Source organism: Aulonocara sp. 'chitande type north' Nkhata Bay, linkage group LG12 (assembly GCF_057382095.1).
Source record: "Aulonocara sp. 'chitande type north' Nkhata Bay isolate Kocher_YH1m ecotype deep benthic linkage group LG12, A_spYH_male_GT1.1, whole genome shotgun sequence".
NCBI lineage: Eukaryota > Metazoa > Chordata > Actinopteri > Cichliformes > Cichlidae > Aulonocara > Aulonocara sp. 'chitande type north' Nkhata Bay.
In genome coordinates, this window is record NC_141355.1 from 35,538,460 (window position 1) to 35,563,327 (window position 24,868).

Below are 24,868 nucleotides of genomic sequence, written 5' to 3' on the forward strand. Positions count from 1 at the left end.
TCCACTGTATCATTTTTAATGAGAGTTTTCTTGCTGTTCTTTGTAGTTGGGTTGTTTTCCTTTATACTCTGATCATTTTCTCTAGTTTCTTGACTCAGACTTTTTGACTGATTGTCTTCATTGCTTCCAGCTGTCTCCTGTTTCCCATCCCTGTTCAGCTCACAGTGTAAAAAATAGACCTGTCATTCTCTTGTGATGTGTTATCTCTACACATTTCTGTTACGTCTTCTGCAGCTCTTTTAATTTATTCTGTTGCTCCCCTTGCTTAAGTTTTTAAACTTAGAATCTTCACTTAAAACTTGAACTTTATGTTCAGTGTTCTCTACCTGGGTTTATATATATGGGTTTTGGCACAGACACATTTTTAATGATGCATTTCCATGATTTGTTTGTATATTTTTTGTACTCATGTACATGTTACCCTAAAAGAAAAATCATGAATTTTTAATTCAATTCAATTCAATTTTATTTATACAGCGCCAAATCACAACAACAGTCGCCTCAAGGCACTTTATATTGGAAGGTAGTCCCTACAATACATACAGAGAAAACCCCCAACAATCAATATGACCCCCTATGAGCAAGCACTTTAGCGACAGTGGGAAGGAAAAACTCCCTTTTAACAGGAAGAAACCTCCGGCAGAACCAGGCTCAGGGAGGGGCGGGGTCATCTGCAGTGACCGATTGAGGTGAGGGGAGGAAGACAGGACAAAAGGCATGCTTGGGAAGAGAGACAGAAATTAATAACAAGTTTACAAGTAAACAGGTATTTTAGAGATATTGAGCAAATGGTAGTAAGTAGTCCTACATATTCCAAGGTTCCTCACAGTGTTACTGGAGGCCAAGGTAATGCCATCCAGAGTAAGATATCATATTTCTCATCATATTAGACTTTAGGTCCTATTACAATAGCCTCAGTTTTATCTGAATTTAGAATCGCAAAGTTACAGGTCATCAAGGTCTTTATGTCTTTTCCTGCAGTTTAACTAATGAGTGTCAAAAATCTGAAGTGGTTTTGTTAATTTCATTTTCCTGATTGTAACTGAGTTTAGAAGCAGGTGATTCACTTTGAAATGTAAATTCACCACAGTAGAAGAATACAGGAAGAGTTTGGTATTTAGGGCCCGAGTTCATCACTCCGCAAAAATATGCTACACACAGACTGACATTGGGGAGTGATCGGTAACCTCCTCAAGCCTGTAGGTAAAAGCTTTAATGGTGGAAGCGTTGAAACAGTAGGGCAGTGATTTAGAAAAGCTTCAGCACCGACATGTCAAAGGCAGAGAGGGGAAATTTACAGCTAAATAGACCACAAAAAGTAGAGGTTGGCTTTGTTATATGGCCCGGGGAAAGTGAGGCATGTTAGTGTGTATGCTGCAGCGCGGCTCGAGTTGCCAGCTAGCTCACAAGCATGACTGTTTTTATTCAATAAAACAACCTCCAGTGAAATAAATGTTTATTTACACTTTTTGATAAATAAAAAGTAAAACTGTTTAAGATTACAAAAATGATCTGCACCTGTGTGCCGTACTCGTGCAGTTAGGATCAGTTCACTCCCCTTACATTAAAAGTGACATTGTTATAATAAGAAGAAAAGGAAACAAAGAGGAAACACGAACTGACCCCAGATTACATTTAATAATCTCTTCAAATTATAAAATCCTAATAATTGAAAAGATACAAAAAACTAAACAAAAACTGAAATACAGATGTACAGTTATTCTGTTATTACATTCTACAATGTGACATATGTTTGTGGATTTAGCTAAGGTCCAGCCTTTAGGGAGATTAAAACATTTACAAACATGAGCCTATCAGACTGAGGCACAGCCTCGGTAACCTAAAGGGCACCAAATATTTACACTTCCAAATCATGTCGCCCTGTGCCACTGTGGAGTACATGCAGTCCTTTGTTAGGTAAACTAACACAGGACAATGTTGATCTGTGACGTTGTTGAAGGAGTGCAAGTCCTCAGTCAAAAATAAAAACACCCTCTGGAGACTCCATCAAAGCATTTAGTGGTTTCTTTCACAAACTGTCGTCATTCTGCTGAAGCTTTCAGACAAAGTTCCTCAACCTTGAGTTACATCAGTTTAGCTTCAAAGGAACTGGAAAAGTGCTGGTATGGGAAGGTAAGCATTTATAAAATTTCAGTCTCACTCTTCAAGTATCCCGGTCTGCTACATGTGACAGATTTGAACTAAGTGAGTGCACTGCTTCGTTCTGGTGTCTACACGCTTAGGAAGCCTCCTTGTTTGAAAGATCACAGCGCTTTCCCTTTTAATGAGCTTTCAGTGGAGGAGCTTCTCAGTGTCCAACACAGTAATTGTCCATGTATGTAGGCATGAGCTCATAAACAAGGCCTCTAAAAACAGTGCTGGGGTCAGTGTCGTCTGATGGGTGGCTCCAGCTTGTTGGACAGGGCGGTGAGCACCTGGTCAAACTTAGAGTATCGCAGAGCCTGTTGCTCCTCGGCCCCCCGGCTCCCCCACAGCAGCCGCATCTGGAAATCAGTCAGGAAAAGCTCCAGGACTTCGGCCTGCTCCCCGAAACCTGCAACATCACATCAGTTTAACATTATTAGCAGCACAGGAGTGTAGAAAGGAACCAGAGACTACCATTTCTACCACAGAGGTCCCTGTAACTGGACCTGTCTCAAACATGAACAAGAACAGAATATATGTGTGTGAATAAGAGGGATGGACAGGGAAGCTGCAAGGAGCAGAGGTAATGAAGGTAGAGTTTAAATATCAGAGGTCAACTATCAGAATAGACATAAAGTGCACAAGAAAGGTGAAGAAGAGAGTGAAGCCAGGGTGGAGGGGGTGTGGATGAGCACGAGGGGTGATGTGTGACAGAAGCCAGAGCGAAAGAGAAGTTTTATTACATGGAAGTGAGACCTGCGGTTGGCGTGACAAGAGGTGACATGACATCATACCCATAGGGCATAGGGTGCTCCTGATGGATGAAGACCCCATCAGGAGCAGAAGAAGAAAGGAAGAGTTTATTTACAGGAAGTGAAAGAGGAAGTTCTTGCAGTTCACTATACAGCCTTGGGTTGTTCATTTGGCCTACCAGGCGTGAAGCTATTTCTTACTGATTAATAATAATATAAACTTAAATAAACATAAACTTAAATATCAACTTAAAATAAACCATCAGATCAAGAATGACCTTAGAATGGGATTTAGGAAATTAAAACACTTTTCCTAATGATTTTTTATAATCAGATTATTTAATGCTGCAGCATGTACCAGTCTCTTCAATAAAAGGTTTCAAATGTAGTTTGACTTGCATGCATTTCATGCATGCCTCAATCTGACTTTATTATATTTTATTGCAGGTTGCCACCTGGTTGGAACCAGTGTGTTGGCCTTTTTCCAGATTGAAAAAAGAAAAAAAACATGCTCTAGGCTACCAACGCTTAAGTGGCTGCTAAGAAATGCTAGGCTACTTTTCTACTAAAACTTGAGGAAAGCAGTATTTAAAAAAAGAAAGGGGAAAACGTGAAAGCACATTAGAAACAACATGAAGAACAGCAGTAAGCTGCAGCACCTAACATGCGATCCGTGTTCCTGCAGTGGAATGGCAACTGTGTGGAGAGTAAATACAGCAGGTCCCAAGACGGATCCCTGTGGTCTTTCGTGTTTAAATTTTCTAAAGGTTTGTATTTAATTTGCTAATGTTATAAAGCAGACATACTGCATTTTGTTTTCGTCTCTCACCTTGTAATTTGCTCTCAGCGTTAGAGCGGTAGATGCCCCCTAGCTGGGCAATGGTTCTCGCCGCCCCGAGGTGGAACATGACCACTTCCACCCCAACTTCCACCGTCTCCCATAGTTCTGTCCCCTCCTCACCCACCACTGCATTCTTCTCCATCAGAGTCAGAAGAGGGAGGACGTGGGGGAAAGTGGTGTTGGACAGCGGACAGCTTTCTGGAGAGTTGAAAGACAGATACAGAGATCATGTTTGTTGTGGAAACAATGGTGCAGCACCAAGATATGAGCAGGAATTGTTTCTCCATGCTTTTATCATGTGGTGTCGAGTTCAGGAGACGCTCTACCTCTTCCATCGTTCAGGCTCTTCATAAATGGCCTGAGAGTTTTTTCATAGAGAATGGCACCTTCTGTGTGCCGCTGCCGTAACGCCATCCAAGTCTCCTGCAGACGGGACACCTGAAAGACCGAAGAACAACACTATTGCTTTTGTGCCTTCCTCTCGTTTTGTATATATTTGTTTTATTCAATTTGTCTTACTATTTGTATTACCTGCACAGCTGAACCCACAATTGTTTGACAGCTAATCTTATAGAAATTGTCCCTGTCTTTATTTTTTTCAGTCTGAAAATATAGTTGAGATGTATATGATTCCTAAAAATATTCAGAGGTGATGTCTTTTTTTATGTAAAGACAGTTTTGAATATATACAGAAACTTTGCCAGAAAAGACAGGCCAAGTTAAAAATATATATTAACAATAACTAAGAAAAAATATAAAATGAAGAAACTTTTCTGCATTTGAGTTAATAAAATCACTGAAAAGTTAATAAGTTATCAATAAATGACTTTGCACCTTTTGTTTGAGGATGTGATGAAGCGCCCTGATATCAGAATTGTGACATTTTACAGCCTGACACCTTGAGGCAGGGAAACCCAAAAGAAGGCCGAAGGCTAAATCATGTAAGTGATAACATTAAATATCAGTGGGCCTCTTAGCTATTCCTGAAATTAAGCATCTTCACTAAAGGTGAGTCACAGTAATAATAATAATAATAATAATAATAATAATAATAATAATAATAATAATGGATTGCATTTATATAGCACTTTTTGGGGCCCTCAAAGCGCTGTACAATTCCACTATTCATTCACTCTCACATTCACACACTGGTGGTGGCAAGCTACAGTTGTAGCCACGGCTGCCCTGGGGCAGACTGACAGAAGCGAGGCTGCCATATTGGGCCATCAGCCCCTCTGGCCATCACCAGTAGGCGGTAGGTGAAGTGTCTTGCCCAAGGCCCGGGGCTCGGACAGTCACATATTAAACAAATATGTAAGACTGCGGTCTTCCATTTGCGCAACATCTCTAAAGTTAGAAATATCCTGTCTCAGAGTGACGCTGAAAAACTAGTTCATGCATTTATTACTTCCAGGCTGGACGACTGTAATTCATTATTATCAGGATGTCCAAAAAACTCGCTGAAAAGCCTTCAGCTAATCCAAAATGCTGCAGCAAGAGTCCTAGCAGGGACTAGAAAGAGAGAGCATATTTCTCCTGTTTTGGCTTCCCTTCATTGGCTTCCTGTTAAATCCAGAATTGAATTCAAAATCCTGCTCCTCACATACAAGGTCTTAAATAATCAGGCCCCATCTTATCTTAATGACCTTGTAGTACCATATCACTCTATTAGAGCACTTCGCTCTCGCTCTGCAGGCCTACTTGTTGTTCCTAGAGTATTTACAAGTAGAATGGGAGGCAGAGCCTTCAGTTTTCAGGCCCCTCTTCTGTGGAACCAGCTTCCAGTTTGGATTCGGGAGACAGACACTAGCTCTGCTTTCAAGATCAGGCTTAAAACTTTCCTTTTTGCTAAAGCATAGTTAGGGCTGGACCAGGTGACCCTGAATCCTCCCTTAGTTACACTGCAATAGACGTAGGCTGCCGGGGGATTCCCATGATGCATTGAGTTTTTCCTTTCCAGTCACCTTTCTCACTCACTATGTATTAATAGACCTCTCTGCATTGAATCATATCTGTTATTAATCTCTGTCTTTCTTCCACAGCATGTCTTTTATCCTGTCTTCCTTCTCTCACACCAACCGGTCGCAGCAGATGGCCGCCCCTCCCTGAGCCTGGTTCTGCCGGAGGTTTCTTCCTGTTAAAAGGGAGTTTTTCCTTCCCACTGTCGCCAAAGTGCTTGCTCATAGGGGGTCATATGATTGTTGGGTTTTTCTCTGTATCTATGAAGCGCCTTGAGGCGACTTTTGTTGTGATTTGGCGCTATATAAATAAAATTGAATTGAATTTAATTGAATCTCTTCCACAGCATGTCTTTTATCCTGTCTTCCTTCTCTCACCCCAACCGGTCGCAGCAGATGGCCCCGCCCCTCCCTGAGCCTGGTTCTGCCGGAGGTTTCTTCCTGTTAAAAGGGAGTTTTTCCCTTCGCACTGTCGCCAAAGTGCTTGCTCATAGGGGGTCATATGATTGTTGGGTTTTTCTCTGTATCTATGAAGCGCCTTGAGGCGACTTTTGTTGTGATTTGGCGCTATATAAATAAAATTGAATTGAATTGAATTGAACCGGCAACCTTCCGGTTACAAGACGAACTGCCAACTCTTTGAGCCATGATTGCGCCCTTATCAGTATACACAGTAGGCAAGGGGTTACAGCCTCATGTTTGTTGTACTACGCTGTTCCATTAAGTCAATATTTGTTAATCTCTTACCTATACCCTGGTTTAACTTTACCCCGGGCAACCTTTGTTACACATCCCTTGCTCTTCCGGCTGTTTCCTGCGTGCTTCCCCTATCTCCATGAACACAAATAACCAAAGCTCCGTGCAGTGCATGTTTACCTGCGGAAGCTCCAAGGCTCTCATGACTGCAGCGAAGCCAAACATATTGCCCATTGTGCTCTTGAGCTCAGCAGCGATTTGGATGATTTTGTGAAGCAGGCAGGCTCGTTCTTCAGTCGTCCCCGTGCAGCCCAACACGTGCACAGCCAACATAATCGACATGGTTTGAAACCTGCAGGAATGTTATGTTATATCAGGTCATGTCAGCCCACACAGTGATCACACTTTGCTTAAAGAGATCCTTAAAGTCAGAACAAGACTTCCAACAGCAGGAATAGGGAGACAACATTGAAAGGGAAAGCAGACATATGACTAAATAAATCACGTAGTTAAAAGAAGGCTAAAAAAAAGATGGAAAGAATTATAAATTACTATGAATAAATTAGGAATAACACACCATGTCATTGCTGTTGTGACACTCCTGTGTATAAATGCCCCACTTAACAGCAGAAAGTCTTATAGCCTGGTAACAAAGCCAGGTTGGTCTCTCTAGTCTAGTCTACTAACTTAATTAGCAGCATTATAGTTTATGGTTCCAGTTTGTAAAAACATTTGATAGTAGATAAATTTGCAGATAACTAAAAACCAACTTGGTGGACAAAAGTCTAATAAGGCTCATGTCAGATATACACCGTTCTATCACGCTAATGAACAGCTGAACTGGTTGAACAGTATTCACCTCTCCAGCAGGTCTAGTCTTAACTGTTGTCCATGTGGCAGCGTGAGCAGCTCCATCCCGGAGGTAACGCCCATCATTCTTTGCACCTCTGGCGTGACCTCCAGAATTCTGGCCACCTAGGAACACACACAGATGTAAGAACTGCTGCATTAGATTTCAGTTAGCGGAAACAGGATGAGCAGGAAAATACACTTTAAAATCTCCTGAAACATCTGCATGTTTTCACACATCAGTAACACTTTGATTTAGAAATGGTTTAGAATTTGCATTCAAACAAATACCCCATAGTTTACCTGTTATCACTAACGCATAGCTAGCCCTAGATTTCCTTCAGCATAGTTGCCACTGCGTTCAGACTAAAATAAAGAAATCCCTAAACCTTTCTGCAGAGCTGCAGTCCATCCTTAAAAAAGTCCCTATTACTTTACAAATATTGATTAGAGCAGCTATAAACAGTACCATGCAGTCAGCCTTGGTGATGTGTTTGGCCATTGTCCTGGGATCGACCTCCACCAGAAGCTCCTTCACCCTCCGCAGGACGCCCACTTCTAGAGGCTTATTCTCTTTTCCCATCAGTGGTGACTGGTACCTGCTGGGTTTGAAACAGGAGACCGTCTCCACCACAGGTGAAAAGTACACATTCCCATCCTCGGCCCTCAGTGGGTCGACTCCCGCTGACCCCTCTTCTGCCTGCAGCCTCTCCACATAGCTCTGAGGACCAGGGTACAGCTCTGTGTAGCAGCTCCCGTCTGCATGAGAGGAGGGAGAGACCTGGGTGTGGTGAGGTTGGGGTCTGTCAAGATGCTGTCTCTGTAGGGTGCTGCTGGGAGAGGGCAGAGGTTGGACGGTGTCCGAGCGCCTCGGCAGGGACGGAGTCACAGTGGGAGTCCGGCTGCTGGACGGAGTTCTGGATGTGGGGGCTGAAGAAGAAGGGAGGGAAAATTAGGAAAAAGATGTTTACAAATATTTATCCGAATAAAGCAGAATAAATATATACATTTCGGACACTACTTGAGATACATAATAAGAGGAAGTGGCACATTCTATGTGGATGATTATTATAGACTAATGAACCCATGACAATGAAATATACTGATAGAAATATCATCAGTATAGCTGATCACTGTGGTTAATAGTTTTGAACAATTAATTTAGGGCTCTAAGGCAGAGAGGAATATTATACCATCATGGCTTTTGGGTTGACTCATAGTTAATTAATGGTAAACTTTCATATTTGTGCGCCTCTTATTTTCACCTTAGTCTGTGTCTTGGTGTTTCCCTTTTCCAGTTTAGTTCCTGCTTTATTTTGAAGGATAATTTCTTTTTTGCTTTCTGCATTTTCACTTCCTTTCTGTCAGTTTATTTCTGCCTTCATTATTGTCTAGACTGAGTTTACTGGTGCCATGATATTTCTCTCCCCGATTTGGATCTTTACTTTCATGTCATTTAGTTTATTCACCGTCTTGGTTTCTTTGACTTCACTCAGTCATGTCAGTTAATATCAAGCGGCGCTGCTCAATTTGTTTTTTAATAAACAGAAATGTAGATTCCTTTTTATCTTTAATTGTTGTCTCTGACTGCAATTAATCTACCGTGTGAGGACATCCAGTAGAATCATGTGAATCATTTAATTAATTAGTCTATTAATAGGACACACCTACAGTATAATGTATCTTTTGAAGACTTGCATTAACTCTTTCGAACTCTATTGCAGCTTTACTTGGGAATTTTTTCTTGTTAATGTTTTTTTTCCTGATCATTAACTCATGGCCTGCTATTTGCTTTAATGTGCAATTTATTTGTCTTGTGAAACAACACGTTCACTTTTTTAAGTCAGAGGGCGAGGTAATGAAGATCATGTAGATGAACTCACTATTTGAACACACTGTTTGATTAATGCACGCCAATAACCTTCTACTTACATCACACTCAATTACAACAGTTTATTTCTATGTTGCCTCCAATTTTTCAATTACTTCCATTTTATCCTCAAATGTCTTCACCCAAAACCATTCATTCATTTCAGATACACTTGCCTTTGTCTGTAGTAACCTGTAGCAACAGTGTTATCTACTACATCTATAGATCAGAGTTCACAACATTTGATCCAGTTTTCTCTTATACAACCAACCTTGCTGCTGAAAACTACAAAAGGCTCTGAACCAGAGCCCGATGGCAGTCATTCACTCAGAGACCGGTGAAGCAGGCTGGACACACAACCAACAGGCTCTGGTTGAAACGTGAGATCTTTTTACAGGGACGCTCTAGGTAAGTACTTAGATCAAAAACCCAAAATCAGCAAGAGTTTTAGAAGATAAAATGGCATTTTAATGTAAACCCCAAATACCTTTAATGCTGTTTTAGAGCATTTCTTTGTGTAGTTACGCTGCGAGTTCTGTTCTGAAATATGCATGACCGACCAGCTAAGTAGTAGCATATGGATTCTCACAGAGGAACAGAATATTTCCCAGATGTCTCCTCTCAACAATAACAAGGCTGAGCTTTATGATTGCATGGAGGAATCTCACTATATAAACCATCCTCATTCACAGTCATAGTTTGTTCTGATCACAAGGAACAAAAGCAAGAAAAAGAATGAATTGTTTTGGAATCGGATGCATTTCAGCTTGGAAATTTGTTTTCTTTCGAAAAAAAGAAGGAAGCTTCAAAGGTCACACAAGTTCAGACTTTCTCAAATTAAATACAGAGAGAACATGGAGTTACTTTTTTTGATGCAAAACAGAAAGATTTTTCTTATAAAGTTTTGTTTTGATTATTTTAATTTTGGAACTAAGGAAAAAATGTTAAGTCTTGCAAGCACAAAAGGTCTTTCAATGGCAGCTTTTACAATATTTATAATTGTTGCTTTATAATTGCTTTATAATTTCATACCCACTAATGCTGGCAGCTGTGAAACAGGGAACAAAAAACAGCTTTGTTGCCTGCTTTTAAACCTCCTGAGATTTAGAGGCAGGAATTTTCACACTGCAGTTGAACCAGTGAGCTGCAGAAAATCTGGAAGCTATGCAAGTATTAAAGTAGGGTGCCTCAGCTTAGTGAAAAACAACTGGAAATCTTTTGTAGAAAGACTGGTGGTGGTGTGAATCAGGGTGGTTTTAGCTATACGGCAACCTTTGCTGTCAAACATAAACTGAAATGACTGAGTTATGTTATTTACTCAGATTAGTAATCTAGATCACTAATGATGTACATTGTAAAATACCACAGTATTTTACAATGCCACATTCCCAAAGTGAAATTACAAGGCTCAGAAGTTACCTTTTTAAGTACATCCCGACTTCTAATCAGGAAAATAAATTGGCCTCTTGGATTTGACTGTCATTCTTATGTTTAATAAGAATCACTAGATAGCATCTAATGTGTTCTTAAACATTCATAACTTTTTGGTTGTCATCATTGCAGGTTGCAGAAATCCATTGTCATTTCTTGATCTGGAGTCACTACATCACTGCCAATATCTTCCAGTGTGTATGCAGGAAGGAATTTTCTAAATCATTGTGTGGATGCTTAAAGGCATCCACACTATTGTTTTCCTGTTTCTCTTTATTCTTTATCCTACTTTATTGTGTGGATGCCTATTCAGGCATCCACACAATGAAACTTTAACTTTTAAATGTTCACAAATTATTGGGCTATTCATGTATTATTCAGCTTTTTCAAATCTTTTACCATTTTACTTTTATGCCTCTTAAAGTTTTGAGTTTCATTTTTTTTGATTTTTCACAAAATACATGCGTTGTTATGGTTGCTGTGCTCTTGGCTTCCAGTGTGCCACTGAAGGTTTTGCAGTCTTCTCTTCATGTCCGAACAACTTCTTGCTACTTGCTCAATTTTCACTCAACTTCCACACATTATACATCAAAATGTAGGTATTTTTGCTGGCTTTCAGAAAATGTCACTATCATTGTTGTGGGATTTATAGAATTTTGGCAAATCTCCTCAGACCAACACAAAGTCAGAAAACTCTCCATATAAAGTCAATGGAGAGTTTGTTCAAAATCACCGCTGCATTTCTGTAATGAGAGGCATATTCGAATCGTCATATCTCCTTAACGAAGCAAAGTTAAGACATGAGGCTTGTCCCGGTATATCTTCAGACACTCCTGACGCTCACAATTTAAGATTTTTTTTCTCACCTATTACCATTTGGCCATGAATTACGTTTGTTTGAGGGTAGGAAATTCGTCCTTCGCTCAGATTTCTTCAGATTTCAAACTCTGGAAATGAACCACTTTTTTCTCTCGTCATAACTTTTTGTTGGATTTCCACAGAGACCTGAAAATTTCCATGACTGTTCACCAAAGCCTGCTGTCTCTTATGGTGAAAGAATGATATCGATACTCCAAATAGATTTAGAGTTACAAAGCGTTGTTTGAGGGCAAGTCAAGGCAGTTTTTGCTTCGCTCTACTCAGTTATGGTGCATTAGAAGTCAAATATCTTTAATAATTCATATTTTAATGATAAATTGTCAACACTTTAAGATTCCCCCATCTCTTCTGAACAAAACGGTGTAAGAATGACCGTTCTAGCTCCTACGGTTAGGAAATTATGGTCATTTGTTTGAGGGGAGTCGTCATTATGAGAAATTAAAAGGCTCTCTCTCTCTCTCTCTCTCTCTCTCTCGCTGTCTCACACACACACACACACACACACACACACACACACACACACACACACACACACACACACACGGAGAGAGAAGCAAGTTCTCAGTCAAGCAGCCTGGGAGCTGCTGAATTTGAATCCACCAATCAGAGAGGCTGTGCACTTTTTCCCGCCAAAACAGGTGCACAGCCTCTCTGATTGGTGGATTCAAATTCAGCAGCTCCCAGGCTGCTTGACTGAGAACTTGCTTCTCTCTCCCTGTGTGTGTGTGTGTGTGTGTGTGTGTGTGTGTGTGTGTGTGTGTGTGTGTGTGTGTGTGTGTGTGTGTGTGTGTGTGTGTGAGACAGCGAGAGAGAGAGAGAGAGAGAGCCTTTTAATGGGATGATCTCATTGTAAGATTCAAATTCAATATATTTAGAGTGGTTGACTGAATTGGATCTTGTGTGTGTCTCTCTCTGTGCATGTGTGTTTCCATATGTGTCCATATTTGTGATTGTGTGGCTGTTATATATTTTTTTTGCCGATTTTTTTCATTTAACAAGTATATTTGAAGGACCCTTAGCACGTTCAGCATTTTTTCAGCTGTCCATTTTGCTGTTTCTGTTTTTCTGTTTAAATTATTACTATTGTGCTAAATCATACTATTTCTGCTATTTTATAAGATTTGTGTCAAATATAGTATTTCTGATTAATTATAATTTTTCTACCAAATCATAGTACAATATTTTTGCTTTTTATAGGATTTTTATAGGATATTTATATTGCTTAATATAGTATTTCTTCTTTTTATAGTATTTGTGCTAAAACATAGTATTTCTACTAAATGTAGTATTTATGCTTAATCATACTATTTCTGCTTTTTATAGGATTTGTGCTTAATATAGTATTTCTGCTAAATTATAGTATTTCTGCTTTTTATAGTATTTGTGCTAAAACATAGTATTTCTGGTAAATGTAGTTTTTATTCTTAATCATACTATTTCTATATATTACTGCCAAGTCCCAAGGCAGCCAATCCTCTGTGAGGACTGGGACATTCAAATTTTCAAATCAGGGCCTGCACGGCTTCCCAGCCAATCATATATGTGGGCTGAGGCATTCAAATTTGCATATTGGGGCCTTCATGGCTTCTAAGCCAGCCAATCATATCTGAGGGCTGAGGAATTCAAATCCACAAATCAGGGCCTGCACGGCTTCCCAGCCAGCCAATCATATATGTGGACTGAGGCATTCAAATTTGCATATTGGGGAATTCGTGGCTTCTAAGTCAACAAGTCATCCATGTCATATATCTCTAAAAATTCATATTTTAATGATAAATTGTCAACACTTGAAGATTCCCCAATCTCTTCTGAACAAAACGGTGTAAGAATGACCGTTCTAACCCCTACGGTTAGGAAATTATGGTCATTTGTTTGAGGGAAGTTGTCATTATGAGAAATAGACTGCAAAAATCCTGTGTCTCTCTGTGCTGCGTGCACCTGTTTTGGCGGGAAAAAGCGCACAGGCTCTCTGATTGGTGGATTCAAATTCAGCAGCTCCCAGGCTGCTTGACTGAGCTAGAAACTTACTTCTCTCACCCAGTGTGTGTGTGTGTGTGTGTGTGTGTGTGTGTGTGTGTGTGTGTGTGTGTGTGTGTGTGTGTGTGTGTAATAGAGAGAGAGAGACCCACTTTAGGGCAGCATCTCATTGTTGGAAAAACATAATATATACAGACTGGTTGACTGGCATAGACCCTCTGTGTGTCTCTCTCTCTGTGCATTTGTGTATACATATTTGATTTTATGTGTATCTGTTGGCTGTTTCTTCTTGTTTTTTAATTTATTTTTATTTCTTTATTTTTTTTCACAGGTGAACAACAATTAGTTTTGAGGGAACTTAACCATGTTCTGTTTTTTTTTCATCTTGTCATTTTACTTTTCCAATATTTCTACTTCAGTTATTGCTATTCTGCTCAATCATAGTATTTGTTCCAAATCATTGTTATTATGCTATATTGTAGTATTTCTGCTAAATCATAGTATTTCTACTATATTATATTTTTCTTTCTAAATATAGCATTTCTGCTATATAATTGTATTTCTGCTATGTTATAATATTTGTGCTAAACCAGAGTATTTGTGCTTTATCATAGTATTTCTGCCAAATGATAGTATTTCTGCCAAATTATAATATTTTTGCTAAAACATAGTCTTAATTTAAAATTACAATATTCATAGTTCATCACAGTGTCTCTGGTAAATCACAGTATTTCTGCTGTGTTGTACTATTTTTCTAAATCATAGTGTTTCTGTAATGTTCAAGTATTTTTGGCTAAATATATTCTTTCTGTTATCTTATACTATTTCTCCTAAATTCTTGTATTTTTGAGAAGTTATGTTTCTGGTAAGTTACAATATTTCTGCTAAGTTCTGCTATGCTATTGTATTTCTGCCAAGTATTATGTTTCCTCTAAGATATTGCAGTTCTGCTAAGTTATTACATTTTAGCAAAGTTCTTTTGCTTCTGCAAAGTTTTTACAATTTCTGCAACTTTTCAGTTTTTTCACCTACTTTTTGCATACAGCTTCAGCTTTAAAGCATCCACACTGCATTTTCGCAGGAAATGCAAATTTTTCTAGTTTTTGTTTGTTTTTAAGTTCATAGAAACCCTTAAACTCAAGGCCCTTACTAAACAGAAGGAGAGATTTAACATCTTGACATCTTTGTCAGAATCTCTTTCAGAGATGTGCCATCCAAACTTGCTGGCACTTGCAGTGCTGCTATGCTCTACATTATTGGTAAATGGAGGGAAAGTCTTGGTGTTCCCTGTGGATGGAAGTCACTGGATCAACATGAATATCATCATCGCAGAGCTTCACTCCAGAGGTCATGAAGTCACAGTGGTGCGGCCAAACGACACCTGGTACATCAAGTCAGAGTCCCCTCACTACAAAACCATCACTATAAATTCCTCAACCGGATTTGATGAAGAGCGTTATGGGGGATTTGTTATGAAAACACTAATCATGCGTCGACAAGGTGCTTCACTGTGGACTCGATTATCAATGGAGCATGACTTAGTGAAACAGTTGTATCAAATACATGTCAAGGTGCTTGAGATGGTGGAGGGAATGTTTGAGGATAACAACCTGATGCAGAGCCTCCGTGATGCCAAATATGATTTGGTTCTGACTGATCCTACGATTGGTACAGGTGTTCTTATGGCTCACCGTCTGCATCTTCCACTTGTCTTTAATGTCCGATGGACTATTCAGGGTGAAGGCCATCTAGCAATTGCACCTTCCCCACTCTCTTACATCCCCATACCAGGGTCAGAGCTGACTGACAAGATGACTTTCATTCAGCGTGTCCAGAATATGCTCTACTTTTTCTTCTCAACTTTAAAAATTTGGTATATGACAGAATCAAACTACAAACCATTTGTCCATCGTCATTTTGGCAGTGATGTACATTACATGGAGCTGTTTCAGTCAGCAGACATCTGGTTGATGAGAAACGATTTCACCTTTGAGTTCCCTCGACCCTCAATGCCAAACGTTGTCTACATGTCAGGATTTCAGTGCAAACCCTCCAAGCCCCTGTCTAAAGAGCTAGAGGACTTTGTGCAGAGCTCGGGTGAACATGGTGTCATTGTGATGACACTGGGGACGCTGGTAGAAGAACTTCCAGAGGACATCGCTGAAGGCATTACTGCTGCTTTTGCAGAACTTCCTCAGAAGGTGATTTGGAGGCACAAAGGCAAAAGACCATCCACCCTGGGTAATAACACATTAATTTTGGACTGGTTGCCCCAAAATGACCTCCTGGGTCACCCCAAGACCAGAGTGTTTGTGGCCCATGGAGGCACCAATGGGATACAGGAGGCCGTTTACCACGGTGTGCCCCTGATTGGCCTGCCACTTATGTTTGACCAGGCTGATAACTTCGTCAGGATGAAAGCAAGAGGTGTGGCCAAAGTCCTTGATATTGCAACAGTGAACAAAGAAAACTTCTTGGAGGCGCTAAAGGAGGTACTCTACCAACCATCCTACAGGGAGAAGATGAAGAAGCTGTCCAGCATCCAAAGAGATCAGCCTATGAAACCGCTGGACCGAGCCATGTTCTGGATCGAGTTTGTCATGCGGCACAAAGGAGCGGCGCACTTAAGGACGGAGTCTTACAAGATGTCCAGCATCCAGTACTACTCGATCGATGTAGCAGCCTTTCTGCTTACAGTTATTCTGCTAGTATTTACCATTTTTATTTCAGCAGTCAAGTTTCTGTTGCATAAGTTATTTTACAGAAACAAAGTCAAAAAGGAATGATGATTGTTTTGCAAAAATTGTATGCTTGTCGACTGTTCTCTATTCAGAAGAAGGACAGAGATAAATTTGTACTGGTAGTGTAACAAACCTGAGTGTGTGTGCAGCTCAATTCAGCTATACAAATCTCACATTTTCTAATGACCTCAGTCTAGCCATATTTCAGATGTATTTTTGCTTATTTGTCAGTATCTTAAAAACTTAAAATAGAAATTATTTTCAGTGTTGTTCAGGGAAAAGTTAGTAAATGAAGCAAGCAAATCAATGAATCAGTTATGGGTTTATATTCATTTGATTTGGAATAGTCTGCTGTTTAAACACTTTAAGAATCACCACATTTCCTACAATTGTCTAACCGTTAAACAGGGACACAATTAAATGTTTCTGACTGTCGTATGGTGATGATGCCTAATCCTTTATTAAGAGCACATAAGAAGAGTTTGGTCTCATGCAGTTCTCAACAATAGAATATATTGTTTTTATATGTATTTTTGTAGAAATTTCACAGAATTTTATGGTGATATTTTTTAAATTTATTACTAAAACTTATGTATCCTGACCAACTTATTCACAGTAATATAGAACCAGTGTGCAAGTAGCTGAAGTTCACTATGTACTGTATATTTTCCCACTCTATTTTAAACGTTGTTGGAATAGGGCTTTGGAGTTGACGTCACGCCGCAATGCATTGTGGGAGCGCAGCTCCATTTTCGGGGTCTACGAATCAAAACAAACACACTGTGTTGGAACGACGAAGAAACATGCTTAAAAGCAGCTCAAAAGAAAACGGACGGTATAGAGACCGATTGCGTCCAGAGGCGAAGCAGCGGTACTTGAAAAAAATAAAGTGCATCGCAAATCTGGACCCATATGAAATACGGCAGTGGAGTAAAGACCCAGACGACTTACCGCCACTGTCCTACCCCGATATCTTCACGTATCTTGTTTGTGGAGTAAGCGCTTACACAGCGAACCAGTTTCGTAATTACAAGTCACTGGAGGCGCACATCCAATTTACAAATGGCTGGGTGCAAGATTTGGCTATTTTCAAGCCGCCAAACTCTGAGTACGTCGTCAAAGTAAGTCAGCTGGAGTGCATCGAGTGAAATAGCCATTTTCCACCCCCCACCATAATTAATGTTATACATTTATCATTGAACTGCTAAAATATCGTTATCATATTATATGCCCGTAATTGTAAAGTACATGCAAATTAACACATTGATAATTGGGCAAATTATTAACGCCAATTTGTGTCCTTCCTGTCTCATTTCATTTATTGTCTTTACATCAACCAATCAAGTCACTCCATTCGATGTTTGATCGCAATTTCTATAACTTCCGAGACCACCAACGATGATATTATTCAGCTATAAAGTGTGATGTGAACATATTTAGAACTTACCGGAATGAAAATGTCTTGAGCACACCAACTGATATCTGGAGACGTAACAGAACTTGATATCAGCTCGTCTCACGGCTGCTATCCAGGCTAGACGCCTTCGTTTGGTAACATCCGATACATGAGCTCCTTCATGTTGCTTCCAGGTTGGGAAAGCATAAAAAGACAATCCAAACTTATTCCCGTGCCGGTCGTAAGATCGAACATTGCAGCTGACCACACAGCAAGTACGAACCATGGCTATGCTTTCGCTCCTTATTTAGACCCCCAAAATGGCGGATCGGGCCAAAATCCTTTCCACGCCCACCCCCGTGACATCACGCTCCAAAGCCCTATACAAAATAAAGTAATTTGAAAGCTGATACAACTTGATACACGCACTTTATTACATTTAACTATGGATCACTATTCATCACTTTGCTGTTTTAACAAAAAATAAATACAGAAATGTCTTCATTGTTAAATTTAATAACATGACTACATTTAACTAGTTAAAACATATATTCAGGATTCATTAAAGTTTTCCATCTGACACCTATTTATTATGCAATTTTTCTTTTTTTATTGAGGGATAATTGAAGTCACTATTTTTGTCAAGTTTCAGCTTTACCATTTTGTTACATGAAACATTTTAAAAGTTCTTATTGTTTTTACTCTTAAACTTTTTGAGGTCGAAGTCATCATCAGCAATTACCCCCAACCCCGAGCAGTATTTATTTAAAACTGTTTCCTAAGGTTTTGATCATCAGACAAAAAACTACTAAACATTCTCACTGATGATATATGAAAAACTATGAAGGGTTAGGTTTAACGTGATTACCTTTCATGAAGCACTAACGTCTTATTTGATGCGTGAGTAAAGTGAAGTATTGGACTGTATCACTTTACTGGAAGAACGTGAAAGCTGAAGAATTTGTTCAAACTGGTCTTATCCTGAAGAACAGAAATTTTCCATCACTTTCTAATAAGAAATAAAGAAGCTTATCGGTGTTTCCTTACATTATTTAATTTGACCTGAATCAATGCAAGTTTTTAGTTATTGAAACCAAAGAAGACTTGTAGGACAATCTCATAGTGTTTAGAGTTTCACTTTAGTTTCTCAAATTCACCCGCATTTCATTATTTTATTTTATTTATTTATTTATTTTTTCAAATGTTACAGTGAATTCTGCCTTTTTTTCCCTCATATTTACACTTTAATTAAGATCATATTAACAGTCTGGGGTTCCACACCACAATCACCTTTACTGTGCAACATGCTCGTCTCTAGCTCCCAAACTTCTTGTCAGCCTCTATTTACTGAAGGAACACAAACTTTAACTTATCTCTTAAAAGAAAACAGATAATGAGCAAAGTCATATTTAAAAACAAAAAGTAAAAGATTAAATGTTAAACATGAATATTCATAAGAATCAATGAAGTTTACATATATAAATGTTGACTCTAGAATTCAAATAAAGTACAAAAAGGTTTAGCTGATTGTAACGTTTGAAATTAACTCTAATCAAGAGGACAAGTTTCACGTTTTTTGTTGGAATCATTGTTTAGTCATACAGAAATTATTTCCTGTTTTGCTGTTTCTTTGTGACTATGGTGTTAAAAAGGTATGAAAATTTAGCGGCAAAGTCACTAACTTATCAATAATGAGATCAACAGTAGGAGATACTCACTGCTGTGAGTAAGAGGCTCATGACTTTAAGATAATAATCTACATCTATAACTTAACCTTTAAATCTGAGTTTTTATCTTAAAAGCCAAAACCAAAGGAGACCTGGCAAATACATCTGACCTCCAAGTTTATATATTGGCCAGTCCATATTTTCCCAACTTAAACTTTATCTCAGGTATATCTGTCATTAGTTATTAGGGTGATACAAGCTCTTGAACTCAAACCATTTGCTTAAGAAATAATCTAACATCTTGACATTTTTGTCAGAATCTCTTTCAGAGATGTGCCATTCAAACTTCCTGGCACTTGCAGTGCTGCTATGCTCTACATTGTTGGTAAATGGAGGGAAAGTCTTGGTGTTCCCTGTGGATGAAAGTCACTGGATCAACATGAATATCATCATCGCAGAGCTTCACTCCAGAGGTCATGAAGTCACAGTGGTGCGGCCAAACGACACCTGGTACATCAAGTCAGAGTCCCCTCACTACAAGACCATCACTATAAATTCCTCGGCCGGATTTGATGAAGAGCGTTTTGGGGGATTTGTTATGAAAACACTAATCATGCGTCGACAAGGTGCTTCTCTTTGGACACGTTTATCAATGGAATATGATTTAGTGAAAGAGTTTTATGAAATGAATAAGAAGGTGCTTGAGATGGTGGAACGCATGTTTGAGGATACCAACCTGATGCAGAGCCTCCGTGATGCCAAATATGATTTGGTTCTGACTGATCCTACGATTGGTACAGGTGTTCTTATGGCTCATCGTTTGGGTCTTCCACTTGTCTTTAATGTCCGATGGACTATTCAGGGTGAAGGCCATCTAGCAATTGCACCTTCCCCACTCTCTTACATCCCCATACCAGGGTCAGAGCTGACTGACAAGATGACTTTCATTCAGCGTGTCCAGAATATGCTCTACTTTTTCTTCACATGTTTTCAAATTTGGTACGTCACAGAACCAAACTACAAACCATTTGTCCATCGTCATTTTGGCAGTGATGTACATTACATGGAGCTGTTTCAGTCAGCAGACATCTGGTTGATGAGAAACGATTTCACCTTTGAGTTCCCTCGACCCTCAATGCCAAACGTTGTCTACATGTCAGGATTTCAGTGCAAACCCTCCAAGCCCCTGTCTAAAGAGCTAGAGGACTTTGTGCAGAGCTCAGGTGAACATGGTGTCATTGTGATGACACTGGGGACGCTGGTAGAAGAACTTCCAGAGGACATCGCTGAAGACATTGCTGCTGCTTTTGCAGAACTTCCTCAGAAGGTGATTTGGAGGCACAAAGGCAAAAGACCATCCACCCTTGGTAATAACACGCGAATCTTGGACTGGTTACCCCAAAATGACCTCCTGGGTCACCCCAAGACCAGAGTGTTTGTGGCCCATGGAGGCACCAATGGGATACAGGAGGCCGTTTACCACGGTGTGCCCCTGGTTGGCCTGCCACTTATGTTTGACCAGGCTGATAACTTCTTCAGGATGAAAGCAAGAGGTGTGGCCAAAGTCCTTGATATTGCAACAGTGAACAAAGAAAACTTCTTGGAGGCGCTAAAGGAGGTACTCTACCAACCATCCTACAGGGAGAAAATGAAGAAGCTGTCCAGCATCCAAAGAGATCAGCCTATGAAACTGCTGGACCGAGCCATGTTCTGGATCGAGTTTGTCATGCGGCACAAAGGAGCGGCGCACTTAAGAACGGAGTCTTACAAGATGTCCAGCATCCAGTACTACTCGATCGATGTGGCAGCCTTTCTGCTGGCAGTTATTCTGCTAGTATTTACCATTTTTATATCAGCAGTCAGGTTTCTATTGCGTAAGTTATTTTACAGAAACAAAGTCAAAAAGGAATGATGATTGTGTTACAAACTGTGTATGCTTGCCATCTGTTGTCTATTCAGGAGAAGAACAGAGATAAATTTGTACTGGTAGTGTAACAACCTTGAGTGTGTGCAGCTCAGTGCAACAATACAAACCTCACATTTTCTAATGACCTCAGTCTACTCATATTTTAGATGTCTTTTTGTTTATTTGCATTTGGATCTTGAAACTTTGAAACGGAAATACATTGCAGGAAAGTTTGGTGACAAAGTAGAAAATAAGTAAAGGAATGAGTTGTGGGTTTAAATTAATATGATTTTGAATATTTTGCTGTTCTAAACACTTTAAGAATCACCACATTTCCTAAAATTGTCTAACAGTTAAACAGGAAGACAATTAAATGTTTCTCATGCCTGTATGGTGATGATGTTTAATGCGTTATTAAGAGCACATAAGAAGAGTTTGGCCTCGTGCAGTGCTCAACTATAGAATATATTTTATTACATGTATTGCTGCAGAAATTTCACAAGACTTTTTTGGAGATATTTTTCAAATTTATTAAAAAAAAAAAAACTTCTGTAACCTGACCAACATATTCACAGTAATATAGAAACAGTGTGCAAGTAACTGAAGTTCACTGTGCAGGGCTCTAGAGTGCGACCAATTTGGTCGCAAATGCGACCAAATTTTTCAGTGGTGCGACTAAAAAAAAATATTTGGTTGCACCTGTGCGACCAACTGTTCGGGTAGCAAAAAAAAAATAAAAAATCTGCAACCTTCCCTGTGGTCAACAACAGACACACATTTTGCCCCTATCGTGGACTTAACCAATCAGAGATAGTCAGGGGCGGGACCTCTCTGATTGGCCGTGGTCCAGTTGAAAGTGCAGGTGGAAGTGGGAGGTGAGGAGCTTGAATAAAGCGATATCAATTCATTAAATCCTGAATCGACTTTTAAATATAACTGTGTTTTGCCAGAAACGCCAGATTCTCAGATTAAAGCTCACAAAACCATTTCAACAACAACCAAACAGCAAATGAGAGCAGGTACACGGATTCCACACAAAGACGTAAACACAGAACGGACCGACGCATCAGAATCAACTTTGTCTTTCTCGGCTTTCTCACCCGACGGCCCGTAGACGGACACGCTGTCGGAGCTTAGCGATCCTGATGCGTCCGGTACGCGCTGTGATTACGTCTTTTTGCGCTGATTCTGAGCTGCAGGTTTTGTCTCTCTCCAACCAAAATTCACCGAGCCAGCAGCAAAAGAAGCAGCAAACTACGCTTCACATTTGATCAATGTCGTCATGAATTTTGCTGTTTTGCTTCCACGACTATTAAAATCACACTTCATGCACAGTTAGCTCTCTCTCTATCTCTCTCTGTACTTCAAGAACAGTTTCCCGTCTCCAATCTCTGTTTTCTGTGTTATTCATTCGCTTATTACCCACCAGTCTACTGTTGTTTACAGCGCTGTGGCTGCTGTCTTTTTCTTTTTCACTTAAATGACCTCGGACAAGAAAGCCTGTTTTTTCTGTTATTCAATACTGAAGAAATTTAAACTTTATATGCAGAACATTGTAGAATATTTTTAAGGTTATCTGCTATAAAAAGCCAGACCAGGAAAATCTCCTTCATGTTTTTCTGTGTTTTATTCTCAGTTACTTTCACACAAAGGCATCTGCTGTGATGTTCACAATTCTGAAGAAGTCAGTACTGATAAATGATGAGAATTATAATATTTCTGACTGTCTGAGGCTAAGTTGAATCGAATTGGGACTTTGAAAACCGGAATCGAATGGATTATAGAAATCAGTGATGATACCCAGCCCTAGTGAGCAGCCTAGGCACGACAGAAGTGGATGTAGCTGTAATAGGAAAAGAACTATTGCTAACTTTTCTGTTAAGGCCTGATCCTTCTGAAATTCATAGCCAGTGCTCTGACACGGTGTCATCAATCTTTGAATGCTGAAAAAGCACAGTGTATCCAGAAAAACACATTATATTATAGAAATTATTATAAAATTTGTGTACGCCTAACTTTTGTGCCGGTACGCCCATGGCAAAAAGTTAGTCTAGAGCCCTGCTGTGTACTGTATATTTTTCCCACTTTATTTTAAATGTTGCTGGAATAGAAAATAAAGTAAGTTGAAATCTAATACAACCATTTTGGTGCACTGTATTACATATTACCATAGAACACTATTGATCACTTTGTTGATTTAAAAAAATATATACAGCAATGTCTCCATTGTTACATTTATTTTTAACTTAACTACATTTAACTACAGAGCCCCGCAAGGGACATTGGAGGAAAAAAAAAAAAAAGATGAACTTTAGTGAAACCTCGCAAAATAGGCTGCAATCATTCGCAGGTCGCATTTGAAGGCTGAGTCGGTGTATCCTTCGTGGCTACTTAGTTTTAATATTACTCTTTCTGGGTGACAAAATAAACTTTTAAGATATTTACAGGCATGAATGTAGCTGTGTAAACTTCAAATATCTGCACTTTTTATCAAGACATCAATTATTTGCAAAAGTGCACCGACGTTTTCGGAGACATCTGTTACCCACCAGCTCAAAGTTGACCGGGAGGTCGAGGCCCACTAGAGCTGGGGGGAACACCGTACTCGCAAAAGTTTTGCGAGATCTCGCAGAAGTTCATCTTCTTCTTTTTTTTTTTTCTGCAATGTCCCTTGCGGGGCTCCGTATTTAAGTACTTGAATCATATATTCAGGATTTAGGAAAGTTTTTCATCTGACACCGATTTATCATGTGAGTTTTCTTTAGAAGTCAAGTTTTTTTGTCAGATTTGAGAAGTACACTTTTTTGTTTTCTTTTTTTAAAACATGAAATATTTGAAAAGTTCTTATTGTTTTTACTTTTAAACTTTGAGGTCTAAGTCGACATCGGCATTGACCCCAACCCTAACATTAACCCTATGCAAACAGAGTAAAGTGAGTAAAGTGATATATTGGACTGTACTACTTTACTGGAAGAACGCAAAGGCTCACGAATTTGCTCAAATTGGTCTCATCCTGAAGAACACAAATATTTGGTCACTTTCAAATAAAAAATAAAGACGCTTATTGGTTTTTCCTAAAATTATTTAATTTGACCTGAATCAATACAAGTTTTTAGTTACTGAAACTAAAGAAGACTTCATGGAACACTAAATTGGTTAACAATTTAAAGCTGTTCTGCAGCAATGGAGGTTGATCAAGCCTTGAAAGCTGGTGCTACTAATTCCTACAGGTGTCCCAATTTTTTGGATCACTTACACCCCCCTCTGTCTGCATAAAAGCAGTGTGGGAACACACTGTGTTACCAGACCCAAATGAGCATCAGTTGAACAGTATTGTACAGCAGAAAGCAGTGTGTTGCTACAAAAATGGCGAGAAAAAGACAATTAACAGTGGAAGAGAGCCAGACCATCATAACAATTAAAAATTTAGGTCTGTCCTACAGAGAAATTGCAAAGAAAGTCAAGGTGTCAGTGAGTACAGTTTCCTTCAACATCAAGAGGCACTCAGAAACTGGGCAAACTCTGACAGGAAGAGGTCTGGAAGACCCAAAGCCACAACTGAATCAGAGGACAAGTTTCTGTGAGTTAACAGCTTGAATGATAAGCGGCTCACAGGACAACGGCTTCAAGCACAGCTTAATGGTCGTAGTAAGCAAGTCTCAGTTTCAACTACGAAAAGAAGACTTTGAGCTGCAGGTTTGACAGGATGAATTGCAGCAAGAAAGCCTTTGCTAAGGTGTAGGGATGGGTATCGTTTAGG

The 24,868-nt window shown here is 39.4% G+C and overlaps 1 protein-coding gene, 1 long non-coding RNA gene and 2 pseudogenes across 2 annotated transcripts; 3 read left to right on the forward strand and 1 right to left on the reverse strand.

The window, feature by feature from the left end:
• Positions 1-1,668: 1,668 nt before the first annotated feature.
• Positions 1,669-4,622, forward strand: LOC147317965 (uncharacterized). Its single transcript, XR_015131912.1, has 3 exons — positions 1,669-2,133; positions 3,345-3,664; positions 3,745-4,622. It is a non-coding gene; the product is annotated as an uncharacterized LOC147317965 (long non-coding RNA).
• On the reverse strand, positions 2,102-17,838 carry LOC147317966 (SH2 domain-containing protein 3C-like). The gene is made up of 7 exons (XM_086315402.1): positions 17,587-17,838; positions 7,711-8,171; positions 7,252-7,367; positions 6,573-6,744; positions 4,065-4,176; positions 3,727-3,936; positions 2,102-2,554 (listed from the first exon to the last, which is right to left on the reverse strand). The coding sequence occupies exons 1-7, from the start codon at positions 17,819-17,821 to the stop codon at positions 2,385-2,387; spliced, it is 1,476 nt and encodes a 491-aa protein (XP_086171528.1). The 5' UTR covers positions 17,822-17,838; the 3' UTR covers positions 2,102-2,384.
• LOC147317967 (UDP-glucuronosyltransferase 2A2 pseudogene) lies at positions 9,391-16,574 on the forward strand (annotated as a pseudogene).
• LOC147317968 (UDP-glucuronosyltransferase 2B31 pseudogene) lies at positions 9,411-23,247 on the forward strand (annotated as a pseudogene).
• Positions 23,248-24,868: the final 1,621 nt, after the last annotated feature.